At 34.5% G+C, this 20,328-nt stretch overlaps 3 protein-coding genes across 4 annotated transcripts; 1 reads left to right on the top strand and 2 right to left on the bottom strand.

Moving 5' to 3' along the window:
- The first annotated feature begins 2,867 nt into the window (after nt 1-2,867).
- Nucleotides 2,868-12,459, top strand: LOC110713437 (CAP-Gly domain-containing linker protein 1-like). 2 transcript variants are annotated; one of them, XM_021891887.1, is made up of 9 exons: nt 2,868-3,249; nt 3,657-3,722; nt 4,122-4,254; nt 4,554-5,452; nt 7,605-7,778; nt 8,001-8,117; nt 9,435-9,614; nt 11,159-11,205; nt 11,937-12,459. In XM_021891887.1, exons 2-9 carry the CDS (start codon nt 3,675-3,677, stop codon nt 12,250-12,252), a joined length of 1,914 nt encoding a protein of 637 aa, XP_021747579.1. In that variant the 5' UTR covers nt 2,868-3,249; nt 3,657-3,674; the 3' UTR covers nt 12,253-12,459. The 2 variants fall into 2 exon arrangements, with proteins under 2 accessions (XP_021747579.1, XP_021747580.1); XM_021891888.1 differs by lacking the exon at nt 2,868-3,249 and adding an exon at nt 3,259-3,369.
- A 607-nt stretch (nt 12,460-13,066) lies between these two features.
- Nucleotides 13,067-14,521, bottom strand: LOC110713438. Its single transcript, XM_021891889.1, has one exon. It carries the CDS (start codon nt 14,162-14,164, stop codon nt 13,238-13,240), a length of 927 nt encoding a protein of 308 aa, XP_021747581.1. The 5' UTR covers nt 14,165-14,521; the 3' UTR covers nt 13,067-13,237.
- Nucleotides 14,522-15,798: 1,277 nt separating this feature from the next.
- LOC110713491 lies at nt 15,799-17,235 on the bottom strand. The gene is made up of 4 exons (XM_021891935.1): nt 16,783-17,235; nt 16,441-16,687; nt 16,104-16,254; nt 15,799-16,012 (listed from the first exon to the last, which is right to left on the bottom strand). Exons 1-4 carry the CDS (start codon nt 17,233-17,235, stop codon nt 15,799-15,801), a joined length of 1,065 nt encoding a protein of 354 aa, XP_021747627.1.
- Nucleotides 17,236-20,328: the final 3,093 nt, after the last annotated feature.

Below are 20,328 nucleotides of genomic sequence, written 5' to 3'. Positions count from 1 at the left end.
AATCGAAAGTCATCAAATTATTCATCAAATTATAAATTTAGAAACAATTACAAGCTCAACCCAAATCTAACTTAATTAAAACTAGTTATAAACAACACAAAAAATAACCTTCATTGATGATCTCATTAGGATTAATAATGCAAAGAACAAAGGAGGTAGAAAATGTCAAATGAAGAGAAGAAAAAGGAGAGAGAAAATAATACTGAAATAGGAGAGGGAAAATTGAGATCGAAATTATTATTATGAAATTAAAGAGATGAAAGAGAATCATAAAAAAGGACGAAAAAAAAAGAAAAGCAAAGTGAAAAACTACAGGAAGATCATTAAGAAATTTCAAGGAAGAAAGTTGCTACTGTGTTTCATTAAGTAATAATTGCGTTTGAGGGGTGATGTAGCTAGCTTAGCTGCATAAGCATGTGCTTAAGAATTTGCATTCATGTAATGACTAGTTTATTCTTTTTAATAAATCCGTTTCGTCGATTTTTTTACTCACTTCAATTTTAACGACCAACAGTCCTAAAAAAATCTCTAAACATTCTCCAAATTCTCTTACTTTTGTAGCAAATAAATGAAATAGTGGCAAAGGGAATATAAAAAGAAGAAATTAACCGTGATGTGGGCCCCCAAGTCGAAAAAGTGGTTGGACTCAGATAATGGGTGGTGACACCTTACTTTTATTTTAAGGGATGGTAATTTAAAAAATATATTTTTTTTTTTTAAAAAAAGGGGTGATTACTTCTAAATACATTGAGGGTTTGTACTTAATTTTTTTTATAAGGAATATATTCTTTAGTAGCTTCGGCCTTTTGACTTTTATTATGGTATCCTTTTTTGTTCGAATTATCATTGGTGGCCATGTACTCTAAAAAAAAATAATTTTTAATAAAAAATTACATTAGAAGGCTGTAAATATTAATTAACCTTGATTAAAAATTACAAACCCCTTTTACATTTAATTTGCTTAGATATATTGTTACTAGGCAAATAATTGTGTTCCCTAAAAATACTCTATGATTGAACAAGTATAATTATCCGTTTTGGTTTGAATTTTGATAGACTAAAGAGATATGGATGAACTTTTCAAATTGTGCCTTAATAAAAGTTAATTCAATTCGAAATCAATTGAAAACCCATTGTAAACCCCAGTAAGTAATAGTTAGGGCTTGTTCTCATTGACTGAACTCAGCTGAACTGAACCGAACTGAACTGAACCGAATTGAGCTAAGCTGAACTGAACTGAACTGAGCTGAGCTGAACTGAACTGAACTGAACTGAATATTTTATAAGAGAAGGAAATTAGGAGCTGAACTGAACTGAACTGAACTGAACTGAGCTGAAATGAACTGAACTGAATTTCAACGTAAGAGAACAGGCCCTTAGTCTTGAAAATAGCTATGTAACTATCTATAAAACTTTTTTTTTCTTCCAAATAATTTCTTATCCATCCCAAATGTTTCTAAGTGTTTTTTCTAAAATTAGTTTAAAATGAATACTATACTACTTTTACTCTTAAACATTGTATTTTGTTTTATTGATTCAAAATTATATATTTGTTAAATTCGTTTATATTTATAGATGTCGTATGATTTCTTATTAATAAATTAATTTACTATTATAAAAAAAAGATATCAATCAATAATTCAATACATCGTATTATTATTATTAAAACTAGTTTTGTGCCTCGTGCGATGTTTGAGTGTTTTTTTTTTAATTTTTTTTTTATTGAATTTTAAGATAAATTTTTAATCTATATGTCAAATTTTAAAATATATCATTGATACAAAATTAGTTATGAATTGATGTGCTTTTGTGATAATTTTCTATCTAGTAAACATGTAATGGCTAATAATAATGTTGGTGGAAATGTTCGATTTAATACATTAAAAAATAAAAAAAAAATTAGCAAAAAAAAAATTAATTAAATTAAATAAATGTTCAAAACCTGTTGGGTTGACCCGAACCTAAAACTTTGGGTAAGGGTTGAACATTTCTTGACTCGTAACCTGAAGTGACCCAATCGACTCATGACTTGACCCTGATTGACATGTCTACATAGTAATAAAATTCTATTAGATTGTGAAGTACTCCCTCCGTTTTTTTTATGCATCACTTTGACTTTTGCACTATTCACATACCATGGTTGACTTATTTTTTTCACCTCCATAAAATAACTAAATGTTATTGTATAATGTATCATTAGATTTTTGTAATGTCTAGTTTCATAATATAATTTTGTTAAAGTTTTTATTAATAGATAATTAAAGATATTAATGGTCAAACTTGCGTCTTGACAAATGTGTTGGTCAAACTGATGCAAATAATAATAATAATAAAAAAGAGGAAATATATTATTTTAACCGATTAGTATATATTGTAAATGAATGTTTTACGCTTTCAACCACTTCCTTCGCTCTAAAAAAATATTATGATATAAAAAATAAATTTATATGATAATTTTTTAGAATTATAATCTAAATTTTTTTTTGAATAAAATTATAATTCAATCTTTACATCCGAAATATTGGTATTTTATCGAAAATAAAACTCTAAATTAACAATTTTATCCTAAAATTCTATCCAAATAGACTTCTAAACAAAATTTTTTATCTTATAAAGTCTATTTAAATCTATTCAAATCTATTCAACGTGGGGCGACACTTAGCGAAAAGTTAGAACGCCAAGTGTCATCGCTACCTTGTGACCTAGCTATAGTTTAGCTTTATATACTACCTCCAAATTTTTAAGTTTTAGTTGCAACTTTGGAATATTTTATATCTCTCAAATAATACCCCAAAGTTACAACTATAAAAAATCGGAGGTTATATTAATTATATGATTGTATTTTTTCTTATCATATTTCTATAGAAAAGATATTGTATCATATGGATTACATAATATTTCCTATGCCTTAAAAAAAAATAAATTAAATAAGTATATTAAAAGACATGATACCTTGGATCTTAATTAAACCCTACAAATTTCAATTTCGATTCTCATTTTGAGCAACATGTTTCAACAAAACGGCAGAACTTATCAACTTTTAATAATTTCTCACACTTTTGTTTTTTTTATTTAAGCTCATGTCACCCAAAAAAAAAAAAAAAAAAAAAATTGCTTAACGCGGGTACCTCAATTGGATCAACGTACCTAAGTAGACCCAATGAGGTTTTTGTTTTTACTTCCTCCTTAGGTAAAAACAGTCTATAAATCTTCCTCGCCCTTGTCCTCTTCCCTCGTAGCAATTTCTAGGTAAATGCTGCACTACTTTCTCTCTCTCTTTCCTTCGGAATTTTGATCGTTTTATCTCTCGATTTTTCTAAATTCCTCTAAATTCCCTATCTTTCATGGTTTCACTCCTGTTAAATTAAAGTATACGACTCAATTTTCCTAATTGATTTATATTCCAAGTTTTAATTTTTATCGGATTTGATTAAATTTTGCAAATTTGGGAAGATTTTGGGTTCTTGTATTTTTTAAGGGTTTTGATTTTTATTTTTTCTGAATTACTGGGATTGATTATTTAAATTAAACTAGTTTTGTAACCTAAATTATACTACGTAGGAATGTACAATTTATTTTTCGTGTATGTGATTCGGGTAATTCTGAATTTCTGATCATATTTTTATGATTTTTTGTAACTTTTTTCTGCAATACAGGTGTAATAGCTTTAAAGAATGGGTTTCAATTCAGTATACAAGACTTTGAAGGAGCTATTTCCTCAGGTATTGATTTAATAAGTTAATTAACTTGTTTTACATTGCTTCGATTGACATATGAATTATTGTTCAAGAGATAATGAATTCATAAAGGGGTTTATAAGGTAGTGTGAATTTTTTCATATGCTCTACGAATTGCGATTGCTGCCATGTATAGCCTTTTCTCTGTATAGATTTGATATTTTATGGATTGCCACATTCACGCTCAGGTTACAATTTCTGTATGATTAATAGATTTGATGCAGAAAAAATACTTCCTCCGTTTTATATTATTTGCAACCATGAGACTTTGTATTTTGTAGGTTTTTTTTGTAGTAGTTATCAGGATACATCTTGATTCGTCTTTTGCTCGAGTGAGGTGTTCATAAGGTTTTTTTTTTTTTCTTTTTTTCTTTTTTCGTGAAGGTGGATGCTCGTATTTTGAAAGCTGTAGCTATCGAACATGCAAAGGATCCTGATGAAGCTGTGGAATCAATTCTTACTGATGTTCTCCCTTTTATTAGAGAAAAGTCTGATCCTGATCCCGTTGCTCCTATTGGTAAGAATCTAAGATTTTATACAACGTTTTGTAGAGATTTTTTGTGGTAGAAATTGGGTTTTTTTTTCCTTTCTCGTTATTAGTATTTACCTAACTTTGAGATTGTAGGCATAATTATATGAAAAATACTGATTTGTTATATTTCTGTAGTGTTCAGATGTGCTTTTTAAAATTTGAGACGAGCCTGATTTTTGGATGAGTTAGTTTGTTTTACAATGAATTGTTTATCTATACAAGCTTTAAGGTTTTTTTTTTTTTTTTTGCTTATTGGTTTGATTTAAATAGAATATTCCATGCAGTTGAACACGGTAGGAATATGGTTGAAGTACAAGTACCAAGCTCCTCTATTCTGGAACCAGCTGCAGGAGAAGATGCTAATGATTCTCATCTGCTGAATGATGCCCATAATATTGATGGTGATTCTTTGGCTTCATCCTTCTATGATGCAAATGACATTGATGACTTACAAAATGGAAACACCAGAAATGATGATTTGGTGTCATTAAGATGCAAAGAATCTATTGATGATTTCATTCAGGATTTCAAGGAGGGTGAAACCTCTGTCCTTTCTCATAATTCTCTGAATGAAAGAACTGATGTTCATGTAAGATGTGAAAATACAATTGCTGAAGCTAGTCAGGCTGAAAAGGTTGTTGCATCAGGAAGTTTGATTGATGAGAGTATCAATGATGACCGCATTCAGAAATTTGGGGATTATGAGCTTGAAGCCTTTGTTCTTTCTCGTGATTATGAGGACAAAAGACCGGATGTGCATGTAGAAAAAAATGACGAGGCTTCATCATCAAAGATAGATACCGAGTCTTCTGAAGCTGATGTCAGCTTAAATAATAATTGGGATGTGAATCACAATGATGTTAATGATGCTCCAGAATTTGACTATCAGCAGAAGCAACAATCTTTAGGTTGCAACTTGTTGGGATTGAACATTTCTGCCGATCCAGGCTCAATATCTGTCACTGAGCCAGAAGCTGAGAATGTAATGGCCATTTCTGATGTTGATAATAAACACATGAGTAGCTATGCAGATGCTGATTTCTCACAGGATTTTTCTTTGGCCGATGTTGGTGCTGAGGATGAGAGTCATGAGATTACATTAAGCACTATAGTAACACATTCTGGCCAAATATGCAGAATTAACCTGGTGGAGGACATTATTAAAGATGCAAAAAATTACAAGGTATTTGCAGCTTGTTATATTTTCCTTTTTAATTTTATTGTGCTTTTTATGAGAATGAGGTATTTGATTGATGGAGTATAGCAAATAACTGTTTTATTTTTTTTTTTTTTTTTTGGGAGAGAGTATAGCAAATAACTGTAGTAAAGAACAATGCAACACTTTCTTCTATTATTCTGGTGAACAAAGTTGTTTTATTTTTATTTTTTATGCACGTTTCTTGATAGGGAATTAGGGATTGGCAACGTTTCCAATCAGTTGGCACTGTGTAGAACCAATATGTCAATATGGTTGAGCTGTCAAAATTTTCATCAGAAGTTATTCCGGTTTGGACGTAAGAGATATCACATCACTACAAGGTCATAATGTAGGAAAACCTCAATAGTTAATAGTGCCATGATCATGTAACTTTTAGTGCCTTTGTTTCATACTCCCATTGTAGGATAAATTTGATTGCTTTGCTCTAGCTCCGGAGTTTGGATGTTGTTAGTATTTAATTGTGTAGAAATAGTTAAATTATAGGAAAATTTGCGAGAAAGGACCTTTTAAAATGACTTGTATGTAAGAATGAACCTTATATAAACAAAGTGGTAGATTGGGACCTTACTTCAAAAAAAACGTTGTGAGATGGGAAAAAAAAGTTGCGAGATGGGACCTTTTGATGGATTTTGGCGTGGCGGAGGTGGTTTTTTGGGGTCGGTGTGGGAATCAGCAAGGTGGAGGTGGTATTCGGGGGTTTGTGTTGGATTTCAGCAAGGTGGAGGTGGTTTTCGAGGGTCAGGGTGAGGTTTCACCCTAGTGGAGATGATTTTCCAGGGGTTCGGTGTGGGATTTAAGTGAGGTGGAGGTGGTTTTCGAGGGTCGGTGTGGGATTTAGGCGAAGTGGAGGTTGTCAGGGTGGGATTTTGGCGAGATGGAGGTGGTTTTCGAGGGTTAACGGCCGGATTTTGTCAGAAGGTCCCATCTCACAATTTTTTTTTTTGAAATAAGGTCGCAATCTGCCACCTTTTTTTTTTTTTTTTTTTTAATAAGGTCCTTTCTTACAAACAACTCACTATAAAAGGTCCTTTATCTCAAATTTTTCTAAATTATAGGGTTGTTTCTTTGTGATAAAAAATTAATTTTAGCTTTGAATTATATGGTCATTTCTTATGTATGCTGAAGTAGTGTAATCAATACTACTCCGTAGTAAATAACTAAATGTACACGAAACTAGTATGTTAGACTTTAAGATACAGCTTGATTAAAATATTTAGTATTTGGAGTTTGGTTGGTAGTGTACTGCTATTGTTTTAGTTAAGTATATTATGATTTACTATGCCCTTATTGTGCTTTCTTACTCATCTTGCGTATAGAAGCATACTACGTATTATGTAACCCTAGTAATATTTTTGAAAGTAGTATGTTTCATACTCTTAACACTTTTAACTAATACATTTTGATTCAAATGTTTACTTTGTACTACTGTACTGCAATTGCTTCAATTTTTAGTATATTATAATTTACCGTGTCTTCGTTGACTTATAATTATTGAGTTAGCAAAAAATTTGTTACAAAAAATAATTAAAAAAAGAAAATAACAGTTCAATAATAAAGAAAACCTCACATCACCATCCTACCACCAAAAAAAAAAAAAACACCTATTTTCTTGAGATCTTGATTACGTCTCCAATTATGTATTATTCTAGTTTTGGAATTGAATCTTCCTTTTGTACTTCTCCATTGCTTTAACGTGCTCCTTTATTTGTATAAATTTTTTATTTCTACATACTACTTCTGTCCCCCAGCACTTCTCTTACTTTATATTTCTTAGGAACTAAATTTTAGGAACATTTCTATTTGACTAATTTTGTTTGAATTTTTATTGTCTGACGTCTGAACGACTGAACTTATTTTGTCTGAGATCTTTGAGTTGACTTAACTTATCATGTCTGATAAATCAAAATAAGTTGAAATTAAGTTGAGAGCTTTGTGGAGACATGGCCATGTGGGTAATTTAATAGAGAAGAGTGTAAAAAGAGATATGATTAGAGATAGCGTGTTATTCATATTTATGGAGAGAAGGGGGATAATTGCTCTCATTTTTCGATTCAAATTGAAGTAATATGTTTAAGCACCTGAGTATTTTTTGAAGTGGTTTCAAACTACAATGTAGGATGTGCTGCTTTCAGCCACGGAATCAATATTGAGGTTGATTGAGGATGTTGAACATCAGGAAAAAGAGGCAGAAAAAGCTAAAGCTGCTGCTGCCAGGGGAGGGTTGGACATCCTAGAGAAGGTGGAAGAAATAAAAAAGATGCTTAAACATGCAAAGGAAGCAAATGAAATGGTATGCTTGGTCAGTTGTTCTCGAATATTAGAAATATGATAGGGGATATGTAATTTTTTACTTCATTATTATTTTATTATTTTATTTTTTATTTTTATTTATTTATTTATTTATTTATTATTATTCTTATTATTATTATTATTATTATTTTTTTTTTATTTTTATGCAAGCTTACTCCATATTTCATAATTTTTTACCTTGGTCCTCTCATTGAACATTTAGCATGCTGGCGAAGTGTATGGGGAGAAGTCCATTTTAGCAACTGAAGTAAGGGAGCTTCAGACACGTCTCCTTGGTCTGGCAGATGATAAAGATAAATCACTTATTATTCTAGATGAGGTATGCCATTATATTCTTTCTATGTGTAAGATGTGTGTGTTTTTTCTATCAATATTTATTCCTTATTTCTGACTAACCCACAACCTTTGCAATTGTTGGGCTAAAAAATAAAGAATAAAGGCATAAGCATGTATAACTTATGTTGTGCTCTTTATCCCTAAAATTCTGTATTTATGGAGTATTAGTAATCTTATTTCTATTGGGGTCAATATTTGTGTTATAACACATTAACACTATACCATCTAGATTTTAGCATATGATGAATGAATCTTATTCTAAAGCATATTTTGAGCTCTTTTTAATCAGCATTTATAGTTATTTTGGTATTTTATGCAATGCTTTGTGTTTCTGAGATAATCATTTCATTCATAAGTTATGGGCAAAGCTAATTTGTGCTTCTTTTCTGCCTTTCTGGGATGAGGTATATATATGTTAACACAATAGTATGAAGCATGAATAATCAAGTTTGTTTTTAGTATATGGGCTAATAAAAACTTTTACTTCCCCTAGTTTTAATGGGTAAAATGTGCAGTTTCATGTATAATAAAATATATTTGTACAACTGAATCTTGAAGTCATCAGTGTTTTTATTACTAAATTAATTACTAGCCTAATTATTCTCTCTCTAATTACCCATAACTTTTATGTATGGTAATTATTATTTTCTAGCTATATATGTGAACTATATACTTCCATTATTTTCCTTAAAAAATTGCAATAGTTTGACTTTACACTATTCACATACTAACTTTGGATAACCACATTATTTAATTTGCTATGTATCTTTTTTAATTGGGCTATTTCACTTGTTTGTCTGGTTTCCAATGCACACATTGAAACCTAAATTTGATCATATACGCATTATAAAGAAGTTGATATTGTGAAACCTCACATTGAGGTGAATTAAACAAGATTCCTCATGAATATATTTTTTTTCTTTGTATATCTATCAAGAGTAATTAATTTCATTTGCATAAGAATTCATAGAGATTCTAAATAGGATGATAAAATAAGAAACAAAGGGATTAATAAAAAAATATATATATATCATGTTGGATAATTTTTAATGTTAAGTTTTCAATGCGTCTACTTTTTGTTATTTTTTATGATGGAAAATCTAGAATATTAATGGTCAAAGTTTGGATTGTCAAATGTGATAGTCAATATTGTAATTTTAAGGAAAAGAGGAAATATAACTTTAAAATTCACCATCCAATTGTCTTATGCATGATTAGTTGCTAGTTTGATTGTGCAGATCCTTTTTCATTTTTCAAAAGCGTCTTTTGATTCCCTAGTTTGTTTTCTCTCTCTTTGTAGACGCGGGAAACTCTTGAAGCTAGATTAGCTGCATCTGAAGAAGAGAGGAAGGCAGCTGAAACAGAGATGCTTGAGAAGCAAGAGATAGCAAAAGGGGCTCTTGCTGAGCAAGAACTCGTTATGGAGAGAGTGGTCCAAGAGTCAAAATTATTGCAACAAGAAGCAGAGGAGAATGCCAAGGTAGAGTTTTACTTCTGTACTTTTCTACATGCAATGATGCATTTATAAATTATAATAGCTCATTGAAGGACTCCAATTATTTTTAGTGTATGCTTTCCTTTAAAGAATTTAGCTCCTCCCATAATCAGATTTCTGCACCTGCTTTAATGCAGAGTTAGAACCAGTTAACACCACCCTTGGACCCAACCTACTTACATAAACATGTCAGGCTTCCAAATCTAGACCTTAAATGTTATAAATGGCCTGACCTGAACTCAACCTGATTAACCCTTATTTTTAATGTCTTGTTTATGGCTTATAAAAAAAGGGTGACCCTACCTGAAGTATATCCATACAATGCAAATTGTTGAAAACAAAACTCTAACTGTCAATATCTCATACACTTATTTTTATAATTGACACGTTTTGACTTTAGCAATATTCACACACTTACCTTTGACCGTGTTTTGTGATTTATACATAATGAAAAATATAGTCCTGTCATCATGTGGGATGTTGTTAGATTCATCACGATATATTTTTCAAAATATCAGCTTTTTATAATTTTTGCTTATTGGTTATTTAAGTTATTAATGGGTTGAATTTGTGCATTAAGTATAAAATAAAATGTAAGTTGTAGAACAACTTGATAATCAAATAGAACTCTGATCAATATTCTGAATTCAAACACAAGTTAATATATGCCTACATTGGTGCCAAAAATGTTCAAATTAGGCCTTTTCATTTCGATCAAGGCTTGTGTCGGTAAAATCAGCTTCATGGGTTTGATCTTAAATCATCTAAATTCAATCTTTCTTCAAGCACAAACTAAAAAAATAACTAATTAATGTATCAAGTAATATCAATAGGAAAAGCAGACTTGAAGAGTATGATATGATTCAATAAATATTAAATCAATTTACCCACAACAAAGGTCCATGTCTTCCAACTAGTACAAATACTGTAAAAGCTGAACATTTCTAATAAACATGGTATAGCCATCTACGCAAGATATACAGGGACCTCCCTGTATTACTCTTTGTATTCATGTGAGTTGTGTTAGTAAAAAAAATATCAGTGAGGATATATTGACTTAGAATACATTTTGGCACCTACTCTAGAAAAATGATGGGTGAAGCAGTGTAAAGCTGTTTTGGCTTCTTGTAAGCATTTTTAACTCTTCATGGCCAAACACCTTATTATTAAAACTATTTTTCGAGAAAGTGTTTTTAGAAAAGTTCTTCTTGGAAACAGAAAATCCAGAAGTTTGTCCAAACAGTGACTGGGTTATTAATGCCATGTAGCTATGCCAAGTTTCATGAATCAAGAACTCATGGTGTAATTTATCTTAATAGACCTGTAAAATATACTTCATCCGTTCCTTTTTTTTTTCAACATTGGACATTTCACACGTTTCAATGAAACTAAATAGATTGAATAGGTTGTACGTCCAATAACTTATCTGGCTAAACAGCCATTGCTGAAGAGGTTGTGCTCTGTTGATTCTCTTTTATTTCATCTTTATTGAAGATAACCTAACAGCTTTCATTTTTTCTTTTATTCAGCTAAGGGACTTTCTTATGGAGAAAGGTCGTGTTGTTGATGAACTGCAGTAAGTTTTACTGTACTCTTTATATGTAGATTGCGGAATTCTGTAGCACTGGTGCTTTCATCTTGCTTGCCATTACAAATTTATTTTGCTTGGTTTTGCACGAGGGTGTTATTACCTGTTTCAATTGTTTTTCATGCTCTGCTGTGGCAAGTTTAGTGATTGTTTTTTGCCTTTTAGAATAGTTTTGTTCAATTACTCCTTAAAGGGGTAGCTAAAGATGACCCGTTGCAGCTGGTGTGCTCGTGAAACAGGATGCATCATGCATGTATCATCTGATAAGTTAATCATTTAGATTTGCATGTACGAGGAGCTAATGGAAGATTAAATTACCCAGCTGATAATTGGTTACAGCCATTAAGGAAAAGTTTTGTTCAGCACCCTGTAAAATTTTCTACATGTAGTAGTCATTATAGTAACAGTTTTTAGGGCTATTGGTTTGCAAAACGAACCATTACAACTCAACCACTCCATACTGCTTTTACGTTAGTATTTGGGGGCTTGCTTCTTTGAGTTCTGTTGGAACCCACCTCTCTGACTGAGGAGGTTGGGCTGCCTACATGATTGTCCTGTTATTATCTTGCCCTTGGTGATATCTATTCCCTACCCCAACCTTTTTTTCTTTATAATTCCGGAGAGTTACTGGTGTTTTTATTCTCTATCATCTGTCTGCACAGTTTTTTTGGATGAATTATAGTGGTTACTAATGTATCAATTGACTGACCTCTTTGCAGGGGAGAAATATCTGTTATTTGTCAGGATGTGAAGTCATTGAAGGAAAAATTTGACCAACGTGTATCTCTTAGCAAGTATCTTTCCATTGAGCAGACAAGTTTTCGTATGGCATCGTCGACTTCTTCAGTAAAGAGCATGGCTTCAGATCCTGCAACTGGGCATATGGAGTTACCAGAGACACCTAATAAAATGAGCCGAGCACCCTCAGTTGAGTGTCAAACACCTAAAAGCAATGTTGGGGAGGAGGCTGTTGGATCTGGAGCTACTCCTGTCAAGGAGCTTTTGGACGAGGACTGGGAACTTTTTGATTTTTAGAAAATTACCTTTGCAAATGCCAGTTTGTGAATATTTGGAATGTTAAATAAGTTCAGTCACTACGATGTTTCGTATTTGAGTGGCTTAAGTTGAGCATTTTTCCTGCTGCGTAAATTTGTATATAATCCAACTGCTAACTGATTTTTCGGCAATGGTGAATTTCCAAAGAGTATCTGCTTTTGATTGCTGTGTGCTCTTCTCAATTCATTTCATATATGCACTGCCTTCCAGCGTTTTGTTTTACTGCTATATTGCTAATGTTATGCTATATTGCTAATGTTAGCATGTCATTTTTTTATTTCAATTATTTTTACTTTTAATTTTTTTTAAAATGAAGGTTAGAATTTTTTTTTTTTTTTTTGACCGTGGAGAAAAAGGAGACTAGCTCCCAACAGACTCGGGACTACCAACTGCGTACAAATAAGGACTAGGTTAGAAATAAAACATTAGGAAGCATCCGAATGTAAATAAAGGGATATTGATAGTGTGTCATAGCATAGCTCCAATACTAGACTTTGTTTTACTACCTCTGTTGCTGTTGTGTTACAATCTGAATATGTGGTTCATTTTCATGCTCATAAGCTTCATACATTCATGCAATCATAGTACTGTCGCAGTTGTGCTACAATCTGAATATGTCGTTCATTTTCATGCTCATAAGCTTCATACATTCATGCAATCATAGTAAGCTCGTGTCTTTAACCTTGCTCTTTTGATTTACACCCTTTCTGTATGAAATTATGAATTTTTAATACGAAGTATCATAGAAGTATTATTTTCCTTTTTACAATGTACAACTGCATTCTACATACTCCGTAGTAAACAAGACTTTTACTTATTTAGGTAGTGAAAGTCCATTTTCAGCTTGGTTCAATTTAGTTCATTCATCACTTTTAAAGTCAAACATACTAACATAGTACAAATATACACCAATATTATCAAATAAAAACAAAAAAAATCTTATGTACATCACATATAACCTATTTTATCTCCTCAATTTATCATCTTTCTTGCTACCACTAAAACCATAACTTCCATCACCTTGCAAGCTCATATCATATACCTCTTCACCATAAGAAATTTTCGAATTTGTACGTCGTCTTCCATACCCTTTAATTTTATCATTCCTCGGTTTCGAATTCGCTTCCTCATTACCCTCTTCTCTCCTCACATTCATCAAATTCTTCTCAATTCCATCACCCTGCAACTTCCGAATTCCACCCTTCGCGCGGGAATTGACACTCGATTTCGAACCCGCATCGCAGCCACGAAGCTCCTTTTGCTTCCGAATTCCACCCTTTGAGCTCGAATTCCCGACACTCGATTTCCCATTTCCACTGGAATTAAACCCATCATCGATGCAATTACCATACGGCTTAACGCTATGAACAACCCCCTTAGGAAAAAACCTAGCAGAGGGCAAATTCTCATGAGTATGAAAAATCTGAGGGCCATCATTTTCAGACCACATATCAAAACCACCAGGTTTCTGAAACCTATCAGCTAAAACCTTAACCTGTTCATCAGCCGAAACGGAGAAAATCGAAGATGAGCTTTTAGGAGCACCCTTCTGCACAACCTCCCAAGGGCGTTCAAGATCGGATACAGCGGCCTTTAGTTCAGCACGCTTACGCATCTCGTAGATCTGACGCTCGCGAGAGAGGCGGGCTTTGAGGAGTTGCTTGGCTTTCTTTGCCTGCATTCGTTTCCATTCCCATTTCGAGACGCCGCCCGGGTAGGTTCTTGGGCCTCCGCCCATGCGGATGAGAGTGGTTGGTGGACGGCGGTGATGAAGGGAGAGGGTGGAGAGGTGAGGGAGGAGAGAGAGTGGGGAGATTGAATTGGAGGAGGATAGTTGAGTGTGGGGAAATTGGGGTTTTGGAAGGGTGAATGTTGTTTGGAGGATTTGCATTTTGTGTTTTTGGTTGAGTGGTGGAAGGTGAAAGAGTGAAAGACAAGTGAGTGTTTGAGAGATTTTGGGAACTTTGAACGTATTTGTAATTTTGTATTGGTATTTATACGTTCTTTTTTGTTATGTGGAATGAGAAGGTGATGGACACTTGTTCGTTTTGCTAACTGTCTTATTTTTTATTTTTTAATTTAATTTTTTTTTAAAAAAATTCTACATTTTAACCCATAATTTTTTGAAATTCTATGTTGTGCCCTCCACTTTTAGAACGTCTACACTGTAACCGCAAGGTATAGTTAGTAAATACGATATAATCCTACCGTCAAGTGTCTGTTAACGAGGTTCCGTTTATTATTATTATTTAACTACTATTTCGAGTTATTTGTTATGTTAGGGGGGTTATTTCCCACCAAATCAACAACTTTCCCCTATTTTCCATATTCCCCCTTTTCCCCAATTATAATTTTTAGGGTTTTTAATTGATTTCTCTCTCATCTTCATCCTCTCACTGCCACTTTACCAAGCATGTCATCTTCTACATCTCATTACTCCTTACCCTCCAATTCGTCAAGTTCGTTGAAGTTTGTGAGTCCACGATGTTGGTGTAGGCCACAGAAGCTTGCAAAGTTGAAGATTTCAACACAATTCGCAACCTAAGGAAAGCATTTTTCAAGTGCAATGATTGTGGGTTCTTCAAGTGGCTGGACAAAAGTGATATTTTGGGGTTGAATGCTGCAATGAAGAACAACAATGGGATTGATTCATTGGTTTTGCAGTTGACATACTTTGTGTCTTATGTTAAGGAAGTAGTGAAAGTTGGAATTTTTATGTATGTGTTAGTTGTGATTTTGTTATTTAAAAATGGGGGTAATTAATTGTAATTGTCATATTAATATTGTAGCTTATTGTAACTCAAGTTAATTTTATGAAATAAAAGTCTTATTTGGTAATTCTGTGTTTGTAAATGCATTTGTTTTATTTATAAGCAGAAACCATTATAATATAATAGCAAAAGAGACTAGAATTAGCATATATACACAACAACCACTGTTTACACAAAAAATTGCCCCACAACTAGGCAATTATTGCAGTTTTGTAGTAAAAAAATTCACCCCCATGGACATTTAATCATATTAATCCAGTTTCTGCCAAAATAATTAAAATGCAACACCAATTACATCAAGTTACAACATGGATAGCCTGTTCATAATTTTCTGCCTTTTTGGACTGATGTGTTAGTCAAATACCCTACTTGGTGCTGGCTGACTTGAAGCACCAATTCTTGTATTTGATGGTGCAGGGTTTTGCCTTGTTGGCTGGCTGGAACTTCTTCCTGCAGCTTCCATCCTCCCAGTTGGTGCTCTAGATTGCTGCTGATGTGATCTTTCCCTTGTTGAGTTCTGGCTTCCTACACAGCTGTTAATCATAAGGTCAATTAGGTTGGTGTCAGATGAATGTGATGAAGGTTGTTGTCTTGTTGACCCTTTCCCATTAGCATTCTTGGTGGCTGCCTTACCTTGTTGTTCCCTCAACTCCTTCTAAGTTGCCCCCCCCTTACATGTGAGAGTGTTGTGGCCATATTGGTTGCACTTTCTGCATTTGATAGTGGCACTTCTCTTCCCTTTCCTTTGTTCTCCCTATTCTCTTCTTCTATTCCTAGAGGGTCTGCCTACACTCCTCTTGATTGGTGGTGGCAATAGTTTTGGGTTATCCAACTTTGGCCATTGCTCTTTATCTAGAAGAGGTAAAATGTTGCCATTGTAAGTGGCCTTGTACCTAGCCACTGAGTACCATTCATTGACATAGTCAGTTGGTTCCTTTCCAGCATGCAACAGAGCCCTCATTCCATGCCTACACACCAATTATTTGCCACCTTCCACAGACACAGCTCATTGAGTTAAGTGAAACTGGGAGCATGCTCTTCCCATATGATATTTCATACTCTCCTCTCCCAGCTGGGTAAGCATGGCAAGATCTGGATTCCTTGATAAGATCCCTAACCCTCTCCCTTATGTTAGGGCAAAGACCTTCAACCCTTTCCTCACTTCTTTGTTGCCTTGTAGCATGCCTCACCATAGCTATCCTTCTCACACCTGCACACATAGATACACACAGTACAATTAGAACTTGGTGCAAAAGAGGAGAGTAAAACTAAAGAATTTCAATTTTTACCTTCCAAAAGAGTAAGAATGGGGTATATTCTGTCCACACCAATTGTACTATTGAAGCTTTCAACAAAATTATTGGTGTTTTCATCAGAGCACAGCTGTGGATCAAACCTCCATTTGTCCATCTTACTAGTGGCCCTATCTCTTTGAACCACTTCACAGCACCTAAACCAACAAGTGCGTGAAGCTTGGTGATTGCCTTCCTGAAGCTGAACTCAGCAAAGACATTTGTGACTGACCAAAACACCTTATGCATCAGCATCACTGGGTACTCTGACTTAAAATTCTTGCAAAGATGCCTTGCACAATACCTCATAGGTACCTTGGGCCAAACTCGATCCAGTGAAGGGTCAATACCCTTGCATTTACAACATAACAACACACAGTCAGTATCACATCATTCATTTTAAACCGTTAAGAACAGAAATAACATAATGTATACAAGATTTCTACCTTTTGTCTATCTGACATTATGGTCCAGTCCTCTCTTCCAGTTTCAGTGATGATAGTCTTCAAATGGTGGAAAAACCAGCACCAACTAGACTTGTTCTCTAAGTCCACCATTGCAACAACAAGGAAGATCTCATTGTTGGCATCAATGGAGACAACAAACAGCAACACTCCTTCATAGTTCCCCTTCAAGTGGAACCCATCAACACCAACCAAACCCCTACACCCTTGCACAAGACCTCTAAATTTTGATGCAAAGCTGATGAATATAGACTTGAACTGCAAAGGCTTCTCAGGCTGTTGCAATACTTTCCATGTACAAAAAGCAACTGATTCAAGATTCCTCTCCTTTAAAAGATAGCAGTAATCAATAAACTTGCTATATAAATCATCATGTCCACCTTGTATCATCCCCATTGCAATCCCTTTCATCTTGTATACAGTTGATTCAGCCATTTTTATTCCATACCTCTCCCACAAAAGTTCATTCAATGCCTATCCTTTGATGTCATGGCTGGCTCTAATCTCTTCCAAATTCTTCTTAGCTTCCCACTGACAGTTAGACATAGGGTTTTTCATGAGATTCATGTCACACACATGCTTGTTTTTTATACTCTTAATTGCCCAGGTGTATCCATCAGGGAGAATGCTTGCATGTATTTTCCAGCTGCACCTAATGTCAGCACACTCAGCTGTGTACCTGTCACATTCTTCCTTCCTCACAACTAAGGCAAAACCTTCCTGGATGCAGTAGTCTCTAAGGGCATCCTTAAAATGCTCTTTGTCAACAAACAATTGCCATGCTCTAAGCCTTATCTTGCCTAGCTCAGCATCATCATATACTTCACCATTTATGTAAACCTTTCCCAAATAACCCTCCTACTCAAATTCCCTCTCATGTGATTGAAATGGTATCCAATTCCCATCAACAAAGTTCTGGCTCATCAAATCACTCAGATTCTCCTCCACTATATCCTCATCATCTCTAATCTCAATGTCATCTCCATCTTCACTATCATGGGGTTATTAATCTCCTTCAGAATCAGAACTGGACTCACTCTCTTGTCCCTCATATCTGACATTAGGATCTCTAGTCCTGCATCTACCCCTTGAATTTGGTTCTATAGGTATGTCCTGTGATTTAGGTGTTGGTAGTATCTTAATCCCCTTCACCCTAGCAGTACTATGAGCCTTTTTTTTACCATGAGGGAAGATTAAAGCCTTAGATCTGGCTCTTTGATTCTTTAGAGAAAGAGAAGGGTTTGTATTAGAAGATAAAACTGTTGTTTGGGTTTGACTTAGAAGAAGCCTAGGGCTCCTCCTACTTTCAGTTGGTGAAGATAATTGGGATTGAGAGGAGGCAGCTAGTGACACATGGGGAGGAGACATGGACATTTCTTCCAACATCCTAGGCAATCTCCTCTCACCACTGTTGACACGGGGGAACTAATTTTGTGGAGAGGAGTTATGAACAGGATATGAGTAGGGAGGGGAGTCAAGTATACATGCATTTTTTGCAGCTATTAGTCTTGGGCTCTTTACTGGAAGTTTAATTGTAGGTGGCTTGGTTGACAAATTAGAAAGACAAGTTGTTTTTAAAGCAACTTTACCAACTGATGGGCCAGCCGGTAAAGAGGATGAGTGAGATGGGCTTGGAGGTTCAATTAGTTGAGGAGGTGGGCCAGGAGGTTGAATTTGTTGAGGAGGTGGGCCAGGAGGTTCAATTTGTGGAGTAGGTGGGCCTGGAGGTTCAATTTGTGGAGTAGGTGGGCCAGCAGATATTTGGGCCTGTGGTTTAGGCTGCACTTGCTGAGGTTTAACAGTTTTGGCCAAATTCAATATAAATGAAGGCTCACTAGCTCAAACACCCAACCCAAACATCAATCTCTTTAGTATCAATTTTTCCAAACATTGTCATCATTGTATCATTATCAACCAACTTAATTGCTTTCTCTTTAAAACAGTAGTGCAACCCATGGTATTCTGGCAACTCAAAACCTCTCCTACCAAATTCCTCAAACATATCATTTATCACACAATTAACAAACACTTTTCAACATCATCAATAATCAAATCAACACAATTTCCACCATAATGAATTTTGAATATTCTCTCCTCTTCCATCTGCAAATTTTAAACCCAAACCAAACAACAATCAAACAACCATCAACTACATTCTAATTCACATAACAAGCACATACATTACACAACTTTTAACCAAAATCAAACTCAAATTATGCCATAAACCCAGAAAAAAAAACTCATTATGCACACCCAGAATACTTAAGCTAAATTTTGCATATTTAACCTAATATTTAAACAATTATGCCACAAAACCACTACATTATAACAACAAATAAACAAATTTATCAACTTTATGCAATCAACAACACAATCCAAACATTTATCAGCAATATACAACCACAATTCGCAAAATTTAACCAAACAAGAGACAACACTCATACCTAGAATGATGATTAGTTCAGGACCCAAATTCGCACCAGATTACTAGCTTCAAATCGCAACAACAACAGATTTAAGATTCGCTCTTTTTGTTTTGCAATTTAGGGTTTCTCAGATCAATTTTTTTTTTCAAATAGAAATGAAACAGGGAGTGAGTTTGGGAGGGAATTAAATTTGGAGAGAGAGAAAAGAGTAGTACAAAGGTACAGTTAGGTGGCGTCTTAAATGCCCACCTAACGTCCGTCATAAATGCTTGATGACGTGGATTACCGTACAATGACTAACTGTACCTTGGGGTTACAGTGTAAACGTTTCAAAAGTGGAGGGCACAACGTAGAATTTAAAAAAGTTGAGGGTTATAACGTAGATTTTTTTTTTTGTTTCTTTCCACTATAGAATGACTTTGCTTTTGTCTCTTTTTCTTTCGATGATGGGAAGGATTCAATCATATGATTGCACGATAACTCCCTAGCAAGGGCCGCCTACTCACTCTGGTGCCTAATGAACTCATGGGATTAGGGATGAAAAAAATCTATTATGGAGTAGCGAGAAGTGTCTAATTGTGATTAGAGGTGTCAATCCAAATAACCGGATGGATTTTAAGTCGGGTCGGGTCTGTTTGGGTCGGATATGAAAAAAATCCATTATGCGATAGGGAGAAATGTCTAATTGTGATGGATCTATAAAATTTAATTTTGGTATAAAAATTAGAAAAAATTGACATTTGCTACCAGCAAAAGAACTGTGTGTCACATTTGCTACCTATTAATTTTTTTTTATTTTTTTATTTTGCTACCACCCAAATCCTAAAATACTTATTTCACTACCAATGACTTACATCGTTACTATTTTCGTTTGTTGGGTTTAGCCACCGTTCACCACCTTGCAGCCACCCCTCCATCACACTGCCACCCTCCCACCCTCACTGCCACCTGCCCCTTGCCAGCGCAAACCCACCCCGCTCCCTTTCCCCCACTCTACGCAGCCCCCTTCCCTTTCCCCAATGTTCTTGCTGCCCGACCCCAGCCCGAACCAAAACCACCCCCCTTTCCCCTTCCCCCCACCGAAATCCGCCCCCAGCCCCGC

The sequence above is a fragment of the Chenopodium quinoa genome, unplaced genomic scaffold, assembly GCF_001683475.1.
Source record: "Chenopodium quinoa cultivar QQ74 unplaced genomic scaffold, ASM168347v1, whole genome shotgun sequence".
Taxonomy (NCBI): domain Eukaryota; kingdom Viridiplantae; phylum Streptophyta; class Magnoliopsida; order Caryophyllales; family Amaranthaceae; genus Chenopodium; species Chenopodium quinoa.
Note: the sequence above shows the minus strand (reverse complement) of the source record. Positions and strands in the feature narration are given on the sequence as shown.

Bases quoted from the DNA above. Each gene is read 5' to 3' on its own strand.
- LOC110713437 (XM_021891887.1), top strand. From the start codon at position 3,675: ATGGGTTTCAATTCAGTATACAAGACTTTGAAGGAGCTATTTCCTCAG. The intron at 4,255-4,553 runs GTAAGAATCTAA...TATTCCATGCAG, and splicing joins TGATCCCGTTGCTCCTATTG to TTGAACACGGTAGGAATATG. The intron at 7,779-8,000 runs GTATGCTTGGTC...TTGAACATTTAG, and splicing joins CAAAGGAAGCAAATGAAATG to CATGCTGGCGAAGTGTATGG.
- LOC110713438 (XM_021891889.1), bottom strand. From the start codon at position 14,164: ATGCAAATCCTCCAAACAACATTCACCCTTCCAAAACCCCAATTTCCC.
- LOC110713491 (XM_021891935.1), bottom strand. From the start codon at position 17,235: ATGGCTGAATCAACTGTATACAAGATGAAAGGGATTGCAATGGGGATG. The intron at 16,688-16,782 runs GTAGAAATCTTG...TGTAAATGCAAG, and splicing joins TAATGTCAGATAGACAAAAG to GGTATTGACCCTTCACTGGA. The intron at 16,013-16,103 runs GTATGAAATATC...ATTGGTGTGTAG, and splicing joins TACCCAGCTGGGAGAGGAGA to GCATGGAATGAGGGCTCTGT.